At 38.9% G+C, this 21,024-nt stretch overlaps 1 protein-coding gene across 2 annotated transcripts in view; it reads right to left on the reverse strand.

Moving 5' to 3' along the window:
• Positions 1–2,028: 2,028 nt before the first annotated feature.
• Positions 2,029–21,024, reverse strand: part of UNC13C (unc-13 homolog C) — a 515,697-nt gene continuing 496,701 nt past the window's right edge. For both annotated transcript variants that reach the window (XM_008143163.3, XM_028147779.2), the window contains 3 exons: positions 6,286–6,378; positions 4,776–4,935; positions 2,029–2,314 (listed from right to left, as the gene is read on the reverse strand). In XM_008143163.3, coding sequence (XP_008141385.2) covers positions 2,029–2,314; positions 4,776–4,935; positions 6,286–6,378 — 539 coding nt within the window. The remainder of the gene's footprint in view (positions 2,315–4,775; positions 4,936–6,285; positions 6,379–21,024) is intronic.

The following is a 21,024-nucleotide window of genomic DNA, read 5'->3' on the forward strand; positions in this document are numbered from 1 at the left end:
TTTAATATTAGTACCTGTACTTTAGGATATTAATAGACTTAGTTCATGCTGTCATTACATATATATTTTATACAAAAAAAGGAATGAATAGATATAATTAAACGATTGCTTGGAAAAAATACTTAGCTTAACATTTTAAATAATCAATCATTGCAAACCCAAAATATAATTTATTCAAGTGTATCATGCCTTATGGCACTAATGTGCTCTTAAAGAGCTCAAGTCAATGTTCTGTAAAATCATTATAAGATAAATCTAGAGTGAATCCTTCACTAAAATAATGAAACATTTTTTCATGTTGCTTGTTTATATGATGAATATTGACTTTCTTTTAGTGCTTAACAGTATTTAGATACATCAGTTCTATCTTGTTTTCAGGATCATTATTTTATAGTATGTAGCTGCTTCCATGAATATAAGTCCTGTGAAGATTGTTCTAACTAGTAAAAAACAAACAAAAAAACCCTGGAGTTTTTATTCCTAAATAATGAAATGATGCTTCATAAATTAAATAAGAAGGCAGCAAATACAATAAAGTGTTGCATGGTCTCAATATATATCCATTTATTAATGCATATGCCACAGGATCACATTGCACTATGCATTTGGAGAAGTCATTAACAAAGCAATGGCCTAACAATTTAACATGAATTAGTGGATTTCACTGGTCTGTGTTCTCACATCCAGTAGCAGAATGGTTCTGAGATTCATGATAATATTAATTTTGTTCTTAGCATACCAGACCAGCTTGTTCACAAAACACAATCATCGTAATTGGTTCTTGTTTCTGCAGGTATATGTTGTCCACTAACAGTTATGAGCATGTTTCAAAGTACTGTTCTACAGCCAGCTATTTAGATAGACTCTGAAAAGTCAAACCATAAAAATACAGAAAATGCAAATATTCATGAAGTATTTCATATTCAAAATCCAGCCTAGTTATTGTTTTCCTATTTCATCTGATGCATCTTGGTCTTATAAATAACATAAATTACAAGATTGTAAGCAATTTCTTTAGATTCTGTTTTACATTTTTCATTAAGTAGATGAAGACAAGGCTTTTTGTTCCAGTGCAATGTATAGTAATGCTGTATTTAGTACAAATCGTTGAATATTTTTTAAAAGAAAAAAGCATTTAACTGATTACAGTGCTAAGTAATTAAGGAGTTAGTCATATCTGTCAGAGGGAAAACACTAATAGCAGTTATTTATCATAGATAATTTTTTAAAAAACCTTCCATCACATGATTTTGTAAAGAATGAAATTTGATAAAGCCAAGCCATAATGCTAGGTGGCAAGTGCATCAACTTACCTTTTTAACAAATGTGATGCGACTGTGGCAGTTTTGAAGAACAAAGTTTTGTCAATGTATCAAACATTGTTAACAAACTATTTAGCATTGCTTTGTGTAAGTTTGCTTTAATAGCATTTCTTCACAGTGATATTTCAGAAAGGTTGGAAACTGGTCAGCATAAAATATTTCCCACCTTTTCTATTTTAATTTGTATGCAAAAATCATCACAATATATCTTCAACTATAAAATTACAAATGCTTTCTAGTGGTGACTGCATTTCTAGTTATAATAGAAAAGGGTATTTCTAAGACATCTACAATGAGGTAAGTCTAAATAAAACAGAATTTGAGTAACAAATCTTTCTGATCTATGGGCAATTGAAACTAATTTAACAAAAACAACTAGTAGATGAACTGAAAAGACTTAATTGTTTTTCAGTATGCTTAATGGGTGAAAAATTGTTAATGAGATGAAATAAACATTTAAAAAGATCTGGATATTTCACTTTACATCATAGTTTTGGCACTTCATGGAACATTTATTTCCCAAAGACCAGTGATGGTATGTATACAAGTTCAGCAGGTTTTCCACATACCTTGTAGACATTGCACGTGATTACTGGCAAACACTGAAATGTAGTGAAATAAACATTCCCATGTATTTGCACATGCATGCAGTAGTCAAACAATTATAGTTTATGCATTCTCGAAGATGGTATCTTCAGTATTCCTTTCAAGCACTCTCTTCAGCAGATCTTGTTTCAGATTTAAGTCTTACAAATTCTTTAGCCACATCGTCGCTGGTCCTCTGAGAGAGTATTCTAAGAATAGTCAAACCGGTGTCATCCATAGAAACATTTTTCAAAAGGGGGTACCATGCCCCATAGCTTCCCTTTTCTGCTATGCTCTGTAGCTGAATTACTGTCATTCCGATAATCCGATCTTCTCGGGCAAAGCAGTAATCCTTAACTGAGAGATGAAGTTCATAGGCTCCTGGGTGATTTTCATTACCCAGAATGCTGTATGGATTAAAATTATGAATTTTATTTCAAAAATCTTATTTCACCTAGGGATCAACACAGTTCTAAAAATGTTATACATTTTTATATTGGGAAATAGAGCATCACTGTATTTTAATTCTGATATATATATAGAATTATATTTAAAATTTTACTTAGACTGTCTTTACATAAATATTACTTGTAATATAACTTTAAAACTCCTGCTTTCCCTAGATATAAAAAAGGAAATCCATCTAAATATGCATTAGTGCCTTGCTGTTAAACATATCAATAGGAACTGGAATTAAAGCATTATGCTGTACTTAATCATTGAAGTCAGGGTCTCCCCTCTGATATAGGGGTAGGATAGGGTTGCTGGGGATCATGGGAGCTAGGCTTGGGTAAGGGATATGTTGGAAGAATTTCGGTGTCATTTCAACATCATTTATTAAAGCCTCTTTTATTTACCTCAAGCTCCTGAATATGTTGCATCTAGGAGCCTTTTCTCAGGGGAATTCACTGCACAGGCTATCAAGCACTATTTACAAGATGCTAAATTGGATACAAATCTCCAGAGTACATTAGTTCCAGCAAAGGCTGATTCTTTAATGCCACTTCTTTCATATGGCAACAGTTAGGCTTGCCAAGTGTGGGGCTGAGGGTGGCCTCTACTGATAACAACTCAAGACAGCTTGTCAGTGCACAAGTGAGTATAATGTAGAGGACTAGATCCTGATATGCTGAGAACGATTTTCTCCTGCACTTAACATCAATTCATTCTCAGATATTCTTGATTTTCTCATAAATGCACATCTATTGCTCAGCAGAACAAGCATCCACATTCCTTCCCTTTAAAGTGTCTTTTTCTAATCAAGCATGTTGTAGACACAAACTTGCATGAGCTTGATCCGATGTCTCCCTCTCTTCTTTATCTGTCCCTAGTTCAGATTATCCAGATGTGTGGAATGAATTTCATCTGTATGCAGATCATTTTCAAGTCATATTCAACTGTATATTTGATATTTCCTCTTGGGTGTTCAATAGGCATTTCCAAATCCAACAAAAATCTCTGATCTCTGTATCTCTTGTCCCTATGCCCCCATCTCAGTAAACAACTACCCCAGAATCTAGGGGGTGCCTTTTATTTTATTCAGTGTCAGGTAACTTCCATTTGCCCTAATTGGATGCACTCCCCATCTATCTTTTTGCACTTTGTAATAAATGGAATGCTGGCCTGTTAGGACTGAAATAGAGTTTCTCTGTGTTCTGGCTTCCAGTGGTTTTGGCTGAAAGGAAGCCCTATCATGAAATCCGAAGTAATGACGAGAGTAAGATCAGAGTCTTTGTTTCTGGCTCCTTGCCTGTGAGGCTGTTCCCGACAAGGAAGGCCACTGCTCTTTTAAGATGGCCCACTGCACCGGAAGTTTTCACTTCCCCAATTTTAATAATACCTCATCCTCTCCTTCCTCAGGGGCCCTAGGGGCCACATCCTGGCCACTACTTGCCCCAGGTTACATTTCTTGTAGTCCCTCTACTCTTACATCTTTGTAAATTCCTCTGTACATAAGTCTGTCTTAAAATATTCTAAATTGATATGTTCTCAGGAACCTAATTATATTTTCTTTCTTTCTTGTTCTACCTCCAGTTCACTGCAAGTTCTATAGAACCTACTCCCAATACATATCCAGAATCTTTCTACTACTTACTTCCATTTCCCACTACCATCTCCCCAGTCACTGTTATCTCTTACCTAGACCATTGCAACAACCTTCTAACTTACCTTTACATATTTAGTCTTGAGTCCCTGTAACTTTTTCTCTATACAGCAAACAGAATCATCATTTAAAGATGTAAAGCAGATCGTTCCTCCCCTAATCTGATAATTTTTCAGGGTCTCCTGTTGAACTGAGAATGTAACCGAGTCCCCTTTACCCTGACCACAAAGCCTTGTACCCTGATACCCTCTTCAAATTCAGTTCACCTCACTCTCTTGTCCAGTATATACTGTTTCTTAAACTGGCCAGGCAGGCTTCTGCCTTAGGGTCCTTGCACTAACATTTTTGATTGGCCCGAAATGCTGTCAACACTCCTCTGCATGACTGATGTTTTACTTTTTTTAGGTTTCAATTTAAAACTCAGAGAGGCTCCCCTGAACACCCAATGTAAGGAACCAAGTAATCACTCTATTACACTGCCCTATTTTAATTCTTTGCATAATACTATTGTAATAGGTTTTTGTTTATCATGTGCCCCTCATCTCTAGAAAGTATATTCCATGAGAGCAGAGAAATCCTATTATGCATACTCAATGCTTATAGTATTGCCTGATACATGGTAGGCACTGAACAGATACTGACTCAATGAAGGAATGAAAAACATAGCCTTTTTCATCTGTCTGGGATCAGTGATGCTCAGTAAGTAAGATTAGTTGCACAGTGACTATTGCCTGGTTGAAGAAATGAGTTGGGTCATGACTTACAACTGAAATGTTTCATTGTACTTGGGTGACCAGGTGTTGCTTTTTGTCTTTGTGCCTTGTTTTCTCCTCTTGTCTCCAAGGTTGGGTCCCAGCATACAAACTTCCACAAAGGGGCGGAACATGGCGGTGGTCTGCCAGTTCAGGTTATTAATAGCCAACACTGTAAAACCAAAAAGGGGATGGGATGCAGTGTGTTAGCAAATGACTGTGTGGAATCTTTGCCTCTCCTTTTGGTCCTTACAATGAATTTTTGTTTAAAAAATGATGTGTGAAGCCATAACTTGCATTTGATAGTGTCCTAACTCCAATGATAAGAAAATATTCTTGAAGAAAAACATTTTACTCTCTGGAATGCACACTTGATGGGGCTTTCAGCTCTTAGCTGTGTGATACTGGAGTGGCGAAAAGTTATCATTCCTCTTGTGTAGGTAAAAACATGATGTTTTTCACATTAAAAATAGTGTTTATATCTGTCATTAAATATTTAGAAGATAGATTTAAAATCTATAATTTTTCAGAGGCAAACCCTTAATATTTTGTATATGGTTTCAATATTTGATTCATATATAGAATGGGATAATATATTGCAGTCTTATAAGTAGCTGTATTCTTTAAGTTCATCATGGATATCTTTCTAATTCAATGTATATTTTCCAACTGAAAATATTTCACTATATATATATTCCATCCTATATTTAACCAATCATCTATTGTTAAACACAGTTGTTTCTTAATTTCAAGCATCACACATAATTCTTGTGTACCTTCTTTATTTATACTTTGCCCATTCTTTAATGATGACATTCTTAAGGAAGTATCTTATAACTAAAATTGCTATTGCAAAAATTTCATAAAACACTGAGCATTTGCTCTACAGTGACAAAATATTTTAGAATACTGGCATGTATAGGCATGCATATTTATCTGTATGTTTCTCTACATTGCACATAATTTGTTATAGACGATAGATAGCAGTGATATTTTTATTATACAAAGATACATTCAGTAATGCAATTTTAAATATATTAGAAGGGCATGGTTTTGATTGAAGTGGATATTATTTAGAATATGGTTCTATTGAGCAAAATATTAACCATTTAATTTCATCTTTGAAATGACCCTTGCATTCAGATGATATTTTTACAACATAAACCAATAGATTAAGCCATCATTAAAAAATCAAATCAGTTGTTGAAAATAAATTAGAGAAATATGTGAATAGTAAGCCAACCATAGCACTACTATATATATGTCATAGGATTAACCACAGAGAAAATATACAGTTTTGTAATGTAATCGCCAATGTATTTAAATATTTCAAATTACATAGGTTAATTATCTGTGGTGTGTATTTGTTTTTAAATAAAAGTTCTGGTTCAGAAAGACATTCTAAACCCCTAAAATAATTTAATACACATATTCAAACACAGATAAAAATGACATTTTAACATTAATTTTGCAGAGATTAAAGTCTGATGAGCGGTTTGACCTATATGGATCCAAAATGTACCTTTGACAGTGACTTTATGCTCTCCAGTGCCTGGAGTGGTGGTGATGTCCACGTGAACAGATATCTGACCCACTGAATCTTTGGAGGAGCGACCTGCAAATAAGCAGAAGCTTAGGGCCTGACCTTTCAAACGACTTAATAACGGACATCTACATTATCTGCACAAGGGGCTTGAAAGTGTTCTTTCCTAGAAATGAATGGTTCTTTTTATTAATAGCACATAACGTTGATATATCTTCACTAAATTCAATTTGCTGTGCAGGTTTGAGACTTGGATATAATCATATTTGCCCAAGGAGCTAAAATTTCATATGATCCTCAGATATTGTGTTACTATTACAGAAAGATGGCTCTAGAGCACCTGCCCTCATGAAGCCCACAGTACGCCAGGGGAGACCAACATACAGCTACAGTATATTGTGATAAGTCTACTTGATGGCATAAAAGTTAGTCAAATGTTAAGCATGTTGTATTGAAAAGTACCTGTGATTTGGGGTCAGGAAAACTTGAATTTAAATCATGGTTATGCTATTTCTGGTTCTGTGATAAGAATTTGCTGTATTCTCACATCTCAATTTGCTCATTTGTAAAATAGGGATAATAACACCAACCTCTTAATATATATACACTTGTATATACCCTAACTATCCTTTATCTTATATTTTTCACCCCCCCAAAAAAATATATGTAAAGTTATCTCTCATTCTTTAATGTAGCCTGGAATATCACAGCACTAACTACAAAGTAAAGGTTCCAAGAGTATTTGCTTAAAAATAAATTACTGAGCCCTGGTCAGTGTTGTTCAGTGGTTGGAGTGTCAGCCTTCACACTGAAGGTTCGTAGGGGTGCATTCATCAGGCGGCCAATCCAATCGATGTGTCTCTCTCATATCAATGTTGCTCTTACTTTTACTCTCTCTCTCTTTCTCCTCCTTCTTCCCTCCCACCCTCTCTAAAAATAAATGGGAAATAATATCCTCGGGTGGGGATTAAAAAATAAATAAATTACTGAGCCATTGCTTATAATAATCAAAACAGTAAAATATTTAATGGTTGGCCATTGTTCCACTATATGAACATATCATAATTTAACCATATTGCACTTGTTTCCAATCCTTTGTTATTACAAACTATAATAATTATTTTTATATTTACAAGTTTATCTATAGTGTAATTCTTAGAAATAAAATTTATTTGTCAATTTTAATTTTGCCCCAGAGAGATTTTAACAATTTACACTTTTATATGTAATATAGAAGATCAACAAGAAACGTACTTTTCTAAAATAAATGGCTAATAATCGAATCTGAAAATAGACGATTCTAAAAAACCTTCGGTTTCTAATCTTAGATAATTGCTAGTTTGGGGCCTGTACCTCTCAATAGGACCTGCTGAGAAGAGTGAGTTCACCACAAGGACCCCTCTCCCTCGATAATAAAAGAATTAAAAGAGAATGTAATCACTCGGGCATTAGTAAAGGGACTATTCTTTGCTCCTGGGGAAAGGAAGAGGGGAAATGTTCCCTTTCCTGGAGGTGAGGAAAAGGAAATCCAAAAGAAATACTCCTAAACTCTGGAAGTGCCAGAAAGATGGGCATTCCACTTTTGAATTGGCTGCTTACTTAGCAGACAATATGACCCGAGCATGGCCAAGTGGGGGACAACTAGCCAGAGGCGGGCCAGGGACCACCTCCTTAAATTTATGGTTGCTAAGAAGTATGGGAGATGGTTCCTGGATGGGCTTGAAGTGCCAGAATTGGGGACAAGAGAGGGAAGATGTGATCATAGACTGTGGTCTTGTCATGGATTTCACAGATGGGGCAGAGGCAGGCACCTTGAGGCTTGTAGCATGCCAGTACCAGCGGAAGTGCAGTGGGGATGAGTAGCCCAGTCCAGAGTTTGGAAGAATCCATCAATGCTCCAGTTGCTATTTGGAAATGAGTCTCACACCACCGGCTTCACAAGCTTCTAGATCCCCCAAAACAATAAACTGGAAGAGCTGTAACACTACTCAACGACCAGCAATGTTTACCACTGACATTTAAATAAAGAGTCATTTGTCTTGTTCCTCTCTTTTCTTTCTTCCCAACATCAGGGGACCTACCAACTGGAGGGAGAGGAAAGGTTCACAGGAGAGAAGCCCATGCCTTCCTTCTCCTCCTCCCATTTTTGTCTGCTTGCAGAGAGAGAAGGGACCGTGAATCCAGTAAGTGATTAAAGAAGTAATATGACCAGGATGAGGTCTTAAACACTGGAATGACTTTATAATAGTGCAAGTCACTGATATGGCATGGACCTGGACTGTAGTATCAGTAAGGGAGGTATCTATGCAGTAGAAAATGGGTTCCTTGCTAAGAGACAGCCTTTCTCCTACTTCTATTGCTTTTTCTTCCCTTGATACTGTTGTTTAAGGGAGGTTAGTTTACTCTTCCTTCTGTCTTCTTTTATATCCTATTCATACCTTTGTGTATATGTATTAAATCCTTATCAAAAATCTTAATTTGGATGCGCCATTTGTCTGCTGGGTCCTTAGTGTATAGAGTTGACATCTGTGATTTGCTCATAACTTGAATGAAAATGCTCCTAGTATTTTCTCAATACTCTTAGGTTTTGTGGAATAATGAGCCATTCTTTTGCAGGGAAGGGCAGCCACTTTTATCATTATAGGTTTCAGAAAGGAGAAAATGCTTAAGGAAGCTCTTTAAAATTGAGTTAGAATTCATCTTTGAAACAAAGGAAGCAGAAGAAATAGCACACGTGTGGATGCATAAAACAGAATGCTGTGTCCTGCAAACTGCAAGTAGTTCAGTGTGGATGGAGCATAATGGTGGTATCTTGAATACGATTTAAAAATCTTTAGACATTATTTTAGAGCTGCTGAGAAGTCTCTTAAATTTTTGGCCCTGGGTGGCATAGTCAGATTTATTTTTAGAAAAAAAATAATTTGTGTAAAGTATGGATTACTCTGATCATTCCATTCTCTCTGGAAAGCCAAATATTTGCATCTCATTATCCCATGAATCAAGTCCTGCAGTCCAGCCCTTCATTAGGAAGCTTTTGATTACTTTCTACTTCATCTGCACAGCTGGCCATGCTGCTATCTTTAGCCTGATTCTTCAAAACATACTTCATATTTTCATCAAGGCAAACCACAGGTTTGGAAGATCATTTGTCCGTTAGCCTAGGAAGCCCTGTCCAAATTCCTCTACCATAAAATAATTTTTAAAAATTCTGTAAATAATCTGAAGTATGTTCTTGATTTCCTCAATACTATGGTTTTCCCTAGTACAAAAACCCTGGGCAATGGAATTGACTGCTCAAATTATGAATATGGTCTCAGATACCTATTAAGGGGTGATTAAAACTCCAACAACCTCAATTTCCTTATTTTTGTAGCACCTACCAGGCAGCTTTGTAGTGAGAATAAAAATAGCTAATTTTGCCCAACTGGTGTGGCTCAGTGGCTGAGCATCAACCTATGAACCAGGAGGTCACTGTTTGATTCCCGGTCAGGGCACATGTCTGGGTGCAGGCTTGATCTCCTGTGTGGGGAGTGTAGGAGACATCTGATCAATGATTCTCTCTCATCATTGATGTTTCTGTCTCTCCTCCTCTCCCTTCTTCTTTGAAATCAATAAAAATATTTAAAAAAAATAAAACTAGCTAATTAAAAAAATGAACACTATTTCCTACCTTCCCATGTAACAGTTGTTATAATGCCTATATAATAACTGCCCAGCAAATGAATCCAAATTTATTAGAGTTCAATAATTAATAATACAATGTTTCAAAGTTATGAAACCCCTTGAACATTCATGCATAATGCCCACATATAAAAATGGTTTTAAAAATCCATGGATATTGTGGTTACCCGGGTCAAAGACTGCAAGAAGACCACCCTGGAGTGACTGGAGTTCTTCCTAACAAATTCAGAATTCCCAATACTTTTCTGGGTTCAGTAGAATAATGATGGCAGATTTTTAGATCCATCAAATATTTAAGAGGGAAAACTGCTCCCTTCTATTAAAAACGTTCATTAACCATGAATCTGATAAAAGGCCTCTCAGCATCTCTGAAAATGCATGCAGGATGCATAATTGCCTCTGGTGTTATGCTAAGGTTCAGAGCCTGCTCAGTGCTTGGGTTTGTGGTTAAAATTTTTATGGGTGATCATCATGTATTACTACAAGCAGTAAGGTAGCAATGGCTGGTTTCTGCTAGTGTAGCCATAAAAAAAATAGTCAGGCCAGTTCTTGATATTATTTTTAAATGAGAAAGCCTTCCATCAAAGCACTCACCAGGTGTTATTTCTTCACCTGAGTTTCTAACCGCCAAGGTAATTTAAAGGCTTTAGTTGTGTTGTTATAGAATTGGAGAGATTTGTATGGTAGAAAATATAAAATTCTAATTAGGAAAATATGTGAGTTTCTGTTTGGTGTCTTTGGTTATGGATGAAAAATCTTGTGCTGTTTTAAAACAACTAACAGCTGAAGTAAAGTATCTAAAACCTTTTAAAAGGTTCTCTTTAAATGCACAGATGTAAGTGTTCCTCTTTCACAAATTGCTGTTCTGTAGTCTTCCACTTGTGCATCCTGTGCGTGTGCTTTCTAAAGAAATATGGACAGTTGCATTGGGAGGAAAAAAAACATTAAAAATCCCACCTAGGCACTCAGCAGTGCCTGAACATCTTTGTGAAACCTCCTGGGTGGAAACATTTCCCAGACTCTCAACTGCAGTTTTCTTTTCTAACACAAAATGTGAAACTTACTGCTCAATCAAAGCAAAGAGTCTTGAGAACTGTCTGCTTAATGTGACACACCCTAAAATTGTGGAATTAGGAAAGTAATAGAGTAGAAACAACTGCTTTAAAAGAGTTTACTGTTATTGCAATTATTGCCTAATAGTCATGCTATTCATAATTGTCACTTTAAAAAATGCCAGGTGTCTGCTTTCATGGCCTGGAGTTATACCACTCTGAGCACCATGGTATGCCTTATTTTGCAGTTAATTATGCAGATTTTTTTCTTCATAACTACATTCTATAATCAGTAAACCTCTATTAATATTAATAATCCATACTGCACACTGCTAATTCATGTAATAAACTTTTGATACATATTAAATGATCAGTTTGTATTTATTTGTTGATTAGGTATACAAGCCATCCTCACTTTGCATGGTATGTGCAAAGTGATATGCCTGGATTTCAATTCCCACAGTTTAGTTCAATAATGCCTGCGTCCCAACCAGACATTCAAATTTCAGTCATCATGGTACATTAAATGTGTGTCATTGCATAAAATAAAAACTTTGCTACTAGTATTTTAGTCCACAAGTCCCTATGTAAAGAACAGATATGTATCATCACTTACCAATCACATCACTTCTTTCAAGTCTGTTGGTGATTGGTCACTGCACATCTGTTCAGTTCACACACAACAGAGGATAAAAGGGCCACATAGATGGGTAGGAAAGGCAGAGGCACGTTTTCGCCAAAAATACCACCCCTGGCACAGCAACCCACAATGGGGAGGGATCCAAAAATCTCCACAAATACCACCAAAGAGAAAAAAAACCACCACAGTTCCCTTCTTTCTGAGGAGCAAGGCATCTCCCATATCGGGGGCCTGCACCAGAGAGACCAACTCCCAAAGCAAAACGCGTGACTCTGAAAGCCAACAGGCCAACTGCGCTTACAACCTGGAGAACTACAGGGCTGTAGGGAACAGAGACCCTGCTCTCCAAGGGCTCACACACAGACTCACCCACCTTGGGACTCCCCACAAAAGCAGCAGTTGGAATAGAGCCTAGATCATATGTGAAAGAGATTTGCTAACTGTAAAGCTTCTTCCAGAGGGGCAGAAGTGTTTTGAGACTCTTTCTAGGGATGTAGGTGCTGGCAGGAGCCATTTCTGTGCTTTCCTTTTTCATTGCTAGCACCAGCACCAGCACCAGCAGGGGCCACTTTTGCAGTTTTCCTCTAATTTGCTAATGGGGGTGAGTAAGCAGCCCACTCCCATTCCTTTGCTCCCAGAAACAGCCCCTCCTGAGGCTGCAGGCAAGCAGCTGCAATCAGCCATGCTGCATTTGCCAGAGGCAGTGGGTGAGCAGCCGGCTCTACCCAGCCTGACCCGCTCCTGCAGCCCCCCGCAAAACCAGCAGGTGTGGCCAGGCGGATTGCATTTCTAGGCCCTGTGCCTTCGAAACAGACTGTTCAAGAGACAACCAAGAACTAGGGCAAGATAAAGCATTGCGTTTTATCTCCTGTGCAGGGCTACTCCTTCAAAACTGAAAGGGAGAGCTAATACATAGAAAGTTAAGCAAAATAAGGGAAAAAAGAAATATGTTCCAAATAAATAAAAAAAACGAGATACTGAACCAATGATAAGTAATTTACACCCTCCTTCCCCCTGCAAAACAAGTTCAAAGTAATGGTGTTAAAGATGCTCACCAAGCTCACGAGAAGAACAGATGGACACAGTGAGAACTACAACTAAGAGAAGAGGAGGTCCAAAATGCTGGAGAAAAGGAAGATGGTGAACTCGCCTCCTCCCATGACTAAAATCAAATATACATGTATATAGGTAGCAATTACCCCCACACAACTGAGCATTGAATGAACAGCTTCTGACAACAAAAAAGAGATGGAATAGAAAGGTGGGGAAGCCCTCAGGGAGCTGTGCAAATTCCCCAGTGCCATTATGTCCTGCTCCACTTTGAAAGGACAGGCAGGTCTAGCTGCTGATCATATTGCCTGGAGTCTTTGGCCTCTGAACAAAGGGAGCAAGCAGGAACAATAGGGTGTCTACACCCACCTGACCAAAGAAATATGAAGGCTCCTAGACCACTATAAGCAATTATATGCCAACAAGTAGGACAACTTAGAGGAAATGGATAAATTCATTGAAGCATACAATCTTCCAAGGCTGAATAATGAAGAAAAATAAAATCTGAAAAGACCAATTACTAGTAAAGATATTGCATCAGTAATCAACCCTCCCACCCTTGGGATCAAATGGCTTCACTGGTAAATTCTACCAGACATTTACAGAAGACTTAAAACCTATACTGCTCAAAGTCTTCCCAAAAAATTGAGGAGGAGGGAATGCTCACAAACTTATTTTACAAGGCCAGCATTTTCCTGATACAAAACCAGACCAAGAAAAAAAAAAAAAAGAATGTTACAGACCAATATCCCTAATAGACACAGATGCAAAAATATTCAACAAAATAGTAACAAACCAAATTCAACAATACAGTAAGAAGTTAATACACATACTTAAGTGGGATTTATTCTAGGGATGCAACAATGATTAAAGGATGCAAAGATGGTTAATCATCTGCAAATCAATGTGATACACCACATTAACATAATAAAAGATAAAAATTATATGATCATTCCAATAGATATAGAGACACCATTTGAAAAAATTCAATATTCATTTATGATAAAAACTCTCAAGAAAGTCCATATAGATAGAACATACCTCAACATAATAAAGGCTATATAAGGGACTAAGAAGCACAAATTGATAGTTGCAAAATAGTTACGGGGAAATAAGTAAATGATAGAAAATATCTAATAAAGAGGGAATATGCTAATTGACCCTCATACCATCACAAAGATGGCGGCACCCACAGCCAATAAGGAGGGAATATGCTAATTGACTACCCTGCCCTCAAAGATGGCGATGCCCACAGCAAATAAGGAGGGAATATGCTAATTGGCATGCCCTCAGAGATGGCAGCGCCCACAGCCAATAAGGAGGGAATATGCTAATTGACTGCCACACCCTCAAAGATGACGGCACCCACAGCCACAAGATGGCAGTGCCCAGTCTCCTCAGCCCCACCAGGGCGGCACCCGCACCCCTGCCTCCAGAGTCCCCCAGCCCCCAGTTCCCTCATTCCCCCAGCCACCCAGGGCTGGCCCGAGGCGCAGGTAACCAGGGCCAGCTGAGGCTTGCGCTGCCGACAGTGGCAGCAGCAGAGGTGTGATGGGGGCGTCGCCTTCCCCTGATCGCTGGGTCACCTCCCACCCCTGAGGGTTCCTGGACTGTGAGAGGGGGCAGGCTGAGATGAGGGACCCCCTCCTCCAGTGCATGAATTTTCACGCACCGGGCCTCTAGTAGTCAATAATATTGTGATAACTATGTATGGTGCCAGTTGCGGTACTGGAAATATCAAGGGGAACACTATGTAAAATATATGACTGTCCAACCACTAAGCTGTATACCTGAAGCCAATACATAATTAAAAAAAATAATTTCTCTTAATTTTTTTTAAGAAGAGTCCTTATATTAAAAAAAGGGGGGGGGGCATATATCACAAGCCCATTTCTAAGATCATACTCAATGGCATAAAGCTCTAAGCTTGTTGCTTAAGATCAGGAATAGGATAAGGATGCCCACTTTTATTTAACATAGCATTGGAAGTCCTAGTCACAGCAATTAAGCAGCAAAGGAGAAATAAAAGGCACACAAATTAGGAAGTAAGAAGTAAAACTGTTACTATTTGTGGATGATATCTATACAGAGAACTCCAAAGATTCTCTGTATAGATATCAAAAAACTATTAGAATTAATAAATGAACTCATCAAAGTAGCAGGATACAAAATTAATATTTAGAAATTGATTGCATGTTTCCATACCGATAACAAACTATCAGAAAGAGAAATTAAGAAAACATCCTACTCAATACTGAAAAGCTGAAAATTTTTTTCTTAAGATTAGGAATAAGACAAGGATGCCTACTCTTGCTACTTTTATTCAACATGATATTGGAAGTCATAGGAAGAACAATCAGGCAAGAAAAAGAAATAAAGGCTTACAAATTGGAAAGGCCAAAGTAAATGGCATGATTTTATATATAGAAAAAAACCCTAAAAACTCCTTCAAAAAACTGTTAGAATGAATGGACAAAGTCAGTAAAGTTGCTGGGTACAAAGTCAATTTGTAAAAATTTGCTGTTTTTCTGCACTCTAACAACAAACTATTAGAAAGAGAAATTAAGAAACAATCCCATCTACAATAGCATCAAAGAGAATAAAATACTGCCGAGAAGGTGTGACTCAGTAGCTGAGTGTTGACCCATGAACCAGAAGGTCTTGATTTGATTCCTGGCCAGGACACGCCTGGGTTGCTGGCTCGATCCTGAGTGTGGAGCATGCAGGAGGCAGCCAACCAATAATCCTCTCTCATCATTGATGTTTCTATGTCTCTCTCCCTCTCCCTTCCTCTCTGAAATCAATAAAAATATATTTTAAAAAAGAAAAAAATAGAGAATAAAATACTTAGCAATAAATTTAACCAAGGAGGTTGAAGATGATACAAATAAATTGAAGAATACTAAGTGTTCATGAATTGGAAGAATTAACATTGTAAAAATGTTGATATTTACCCAATGTAATCCCTAAAAAAATGACAATGGCAATTTTCACAGAAATAGAACAACCAACTCTAAAATTTGTATGGAACTATAAAGATACTGAATAGCCAAGCAATCTGGGGAGGGGGAAGCTGAAGGCATCACTTTTCCTAATTTCAAACTGTATTACAAAGCTATATTAATCAAAGCATTATGATTTAGCAAAACACACACATAGATCAATGGAAGAAATTAGCCATAAATAAACCCATGCATACATGTTCAATTAATTCATAACAAAGGAGACAAGAGTATATAATGGGAAAGGACAGTCTCTACAATAAATGGTGTTGGAAAAACTGAACAGCCATATGGAAAAAAATTTAATTAGTCACTGTACTATACCAAAACACAAAATTAACTCAAAGGACCTAAGTAGACACTTCTCCAAAGAGGACAAATAGATGGCCAAGAGACACATAAAAAAATGCTCAAAAGCCCTAACCGGTTTGGCTCAGTGGATAGAACATCGGCCTGTGGACTGAAAGGTTCCAGGTTTGATTCTGGTCAAGGGCATGTACCTTGGTTGTGGGCACATCCCCAGTAGGAGGTGTGCAGGAGGCAGCTGATCGATGTTTCTCTCTCATCAGTGTTTCTAACTCTCTATCCCTCTCCCTTCCTCTCTGTAAAACATCAATAAAATATATTTTTAAAAATCCTCCAAAGCACTAATCATCAGAGAAATGCAAATTAAAACGACAATGAGGTATCATCTCACAACTGCCAGAATGGCTACCATCAATCAACAAACAACAAATGCTGGTGAGGATGTGAAGAAAAAGGAACCCTCATACACTGCTGGTGGGAATGCAGACTGGTGCAGCCACTGTGGGAAACAGTATGGAGTTTCCTCAAAAGTTAAAAATTGAACATTTGACCCAGTAATCCCACTTCTAGGAATATATCCTAAGAATCTCAAAACACCAATCAGAAAGAATACATACAACCCTATGTTCATAGCAGCGCTATTTACAATAGATAAGATCTGGAAACAGCCCAAGGGCCCATCAGAAGATGAATGGATAAAAAAGCTATAGTACATTTATACCATGGAATACTATGCAGCTGTAAAAAAGTAGGACCTATTACCCTTTGAGACAGCTTGGAGGGATCTGGAGAATATTATGCTAAGGTAAATAAGACAGTCAGAGAAAGATAAATATCACATGATCTCACTTATCAGTGGAACCTAATGAAAAAAATCAATTGTTAAACAAAATAACTCCAGAGACATGGAAACATGGAACAGACTGTTGAATCTCAGAGGGAAGAGGGGAGGAGGCAAAAGAGTAACCAAAGAACTTATATGCATATATGCATAACCCATGGATACACACAATAGTGCAGTGAAGGCCTGGGGTAGGGTGGTATAATAGGGGGGAGATAGGGGACATCTGTAATACTCTCAATAATAAAGATAAATTTAAAAAAACAAATTAAAAGACAACAACTCATGGACACAGACAACAATGTGGTCATTGCTGGGGGGGGTGGTGGATGAAGGTATAGGGGTGATAAATGGTGATGGAGGGAGACTTGACTTGGGGTAGTGAACACACAATGCAGTGTACAGATGATGTGTTATAGAAATGTGCACCTGAAACCTGTATAATTTTGTTAACCAGTATCACTCCAATAAATTCAATAAAAAGGGAGAAATATCATATGCAAGTAATCAACAGAAAATGTTTGCAACAAATGTTAAAGAGGGCTACTGTCCTTAATGCATAAAGACATCAAACAAATTGATAAACTCTAAGCTGCTATACACAAATGAATAAAGGTAATAAACAGACAATTCACAAAAGGAGAAATTCATATATATATATATATACTAGAGACCCAGTGCACGAAATTCGTGCACGGAGGGGGGTTGTCCCTCAGCCCAGCCTGTACCCTCTCCAATCTCGGACCCCTCAAAGGATGTCTGACTGCCCGTTTAGGCCCGATCCCAGGGATCGGGCCTAAACGGGCAGTTGGACATCCCTCTCATAATCCAGGACTGCTGGCTCCCAACTGCTTGCCTGCCTGCCTTCCCGATTGCCCCTAACTGCTTCTGCCTGCCAGCCTGATCACCCCCTAATCACTCCCATGCCAGCCTGTTTGCCCCCAACTTCCCTCCTCTGCTGGCCTGGTCACCCCTAACTGCCCTCTCCTGCAGGGTTGATCACCTCCAACTGCCCTTCCTTGCAGGCCTGATCCCTCTCAACTGCCCTCCCTTGCAGGCCTGGTCCCTCTCAACTGCCGTCCCTTGCAGGCAGGGTGCCTCCCAACTGCCCTCTCCTGCTGGCCATCTTGTGGTGGCCATCTTGTGTCCACATGGGGGCAGGATCTTTGACCACATGGGGGCAGCTATATTGTGTGTTGCAGTGATGATCAATCTGCATAGTTCTCTTTTATTAGATAGGATAGAGGCCTGGTACAGGGGTGGGGGCCAGCTGGTTTGCCCTGAAGGGTGTCCCTGATCAGGGTGGGGTTCCCTTGGGGCGTGGGACGGCCTGAGCGAGGGGCCTGTGGTGGTTTGCAGGTGGGCCACGCCCCCTGGGATGCAAGCGGAGACCCTGGTATCTGGAATTTATTTTCCTTCTACAACTGAAACTTTGTAGCCTGGAGCAGAGCCAAGCCTGGGGCTCCCTCCGAGGCCCTCAGCCATTTGTGTTGGGGTTATAATTGAAACTTTGTTGCCTTAAGCGGGTGGGCCCGGCCAGGGTGTGCGGAAAGCTTTGCTACCCCTGTTGCTGGCGGCAACCCTGGCCTGCTCTCTCAAGCTCCATTCTGCCGCCATTTGTTTGAATTTGTTCACCTTCTATAATTGAAACTTTGTAGCTTGAGTGGAGGCTTAGGCCTGCAACGGCTGGCAGAAAGCTTGGCTTCCTCTGTTACCTAGGGAACCTTGCTCTCTGTGGCTGTAGCCATCTTGGTTTGGGTTAATTTGCATGCTCGCTCTGATTGGATGGTGGGCGTGGCTTGTGGGTGTGGCTTCTGGGTGTGTCGGAGGTATGGTCAATTTGCATATTCGTCTATTATTATATAGGATGTATACATATATATATATATATATATGCATGCCTAAGTGACTGGCCAACTGTTTGACTGTCCGACTGGTAGCTATGACATGCACTGACACTCAACGCAGAAGCTGCTGAGCTGCGGTGACGTGGCAGCTGCAGTTCTCAGGTGATGCACCTGGAACCAGAGAGGAGGGAGCCTGATTCGGGGGTGTGTCACCTGAGAACTGCCCTCTTGCAATCTGGGACCCCTCGGGGGATGTTGGAGAGCTAGTTTTGGCCTGATCCCTGCAGGCCAGGCTGAGGGACCCCACCGGTGCATGGGTCTGTGCACCGGGCCTCTAGCCCATTGGCTCCCCACTTTGGTTCTGACTCCTCACTGGGCCGCTAGCCCTTTGCAAAGGTCATGGGTCTGGCCCTTACATAAACTTTTTGACTCTATTAGCTAAATGATGAGACTTGCTGCGGCCCCTGACTTCTGGCGCCTGCGCGGGCCCATCTGCTTAATATCGATTCCTGGTGGAGGCAGCGAATTTTCCTGCTACCACTCTTGGCTGGGAAACCGGCTACTGTCCTTCTGGGCAGACAGTAGCTCCAGTGGGCAACCTCCGGGGAGGAAAGGAGGCAAAGGAGCAGCTCAGGTGGGAAGAAGGAGGTTCCTGCCGCCACAGTACTCCACCTGGCCGGAATGGCCTGGGCCGAATGGCCTGGGCGGGAGCCTGATATTGAGCAGGGTACTGCCCTGAGCCAACTAGATTCCAGGCTAAGTAAATCCTGTTTGCTAACCAATTGCATTTTGTGCTAAATGCTTACAAGTCATCAGTTACCACCAAACTTAGGGTAAAGTGAGATGAAAGAAGTGAGACAGATACAGAGAGAAAGTGACATAATATTGGGGGAAGAGAGGAAGGATCCCGATTCCAGGGCGCATCACCCAAGAAACACCCTCTTGCAATCTGGGACCCATCAGGGTATGTCGGAGAGCCAGTTTCAGCCCGATTCCCACAGGTCAGGCTGAGAGACCCCATCAGTGCATGAATCCATGCACTGGGCCTCTAGTAGTTAATAAATATTGAAAATGTTTAAAGTTTTTATAATCAAATTAATGTATATTGAAATAAAATACCTAGCATTGTCTATTATATTAGCAAAAGTTTTAAATAAATGCAAACAACTCATGCTAGAGACTTTGTGGAAAATCTAATATTTAATCCACTTTTGATGAAAATGAAAATTAGAACTAAATTTCAGTGAGAAAACCACTTGAGTATTACATGCTTTCTAGAACTTGGGGTTTAGTAATTCCATTATGAACTTCTATTGAAAATTTAATTCTGAATACAGAAAGAGTTTACATGAAAAATGTTATTGAAAATATTGATTGAATATTATAAATAAAATTTAATGTTTTGCAATTGGGGAATCTATATATATAAAAGCCTAAGCGACCGTTATGACAGGTTGACTGATTGACCGGTCGCTATGACAACTCACTGACCACTAGGGGGCAGACGTTCAATGCAGGAGCTGCCCCCTGGTGGTCAGTGCACTCCCACTGCCAATCTCCCACGGCTGGCCAACCTCCTTCAGTCTCACCCCCGGCCGGCCAGCCTGATTGGCCCCTATTGGGACTGGGTGAGACAGCCCCAATCGCCCCAATGGCCAGCCAGGCCAAGGTACCTGACCTGTGCATGAATTTGTGCACCAGGCCTCTAGTAAATCAATAAAATATCTCTGTGATTGAATATAAGCATGACCTATTGACAAGAGTTGATATCAGATAAAGTACTTACATTGAAGTGCTATATGAAAGGAATACATAATTGCATATAAAGTTCTAAAGTATGAAAAACAAATAACAATGAATATCAAGTTTAATTTCTCTGAGTAATCTTTTTCTTTTTGTATACTGTTCTGTATTTTCTATTGTTTTCCAATATGTATATGTTACACCTTTATTATAAAAATTAATAAACCTAGTTAAAACAATGTTGTAAAACTTGTATCAAGATTATTTGATTTAATATTGGCCAACACAAAATTTAATAAATAAGAATTTAAAGCTTCTATTATAGAGGTTTGAAAAAATATATCTATATATTTTTTCAGAAGATTTTGATAAAGAGATTTTAAATAGCATAATCTTCCGGGATTCCTACAAGTTTCTCTAGAGATTAATTCAGAAATATTTTTTTAAAACTCAACCAGCCTTTGCATTGACCTTCTGATTTCTTTAGATGTTGTCTTATTTCTCATATTTAGTCATTGGAATTCTTGAAAGTATCGTCCAAAATTACTCACTTATT

This window comes from Eptesicus fuscus, chromosome 5 (assembly GCF_027574615.1).
Source record: "Eptesicus fuscus isolate TK198812 chromosome 5, DD_ASM_mEF_20220401, whole genome shotgun sequence".
Lineage (NCBI taxonomy): Eukaryota > Metazoa > Chordata > Mammalia > Chiroptera > Vespertilionidae > Eptesicus > Eptesicus fuscus.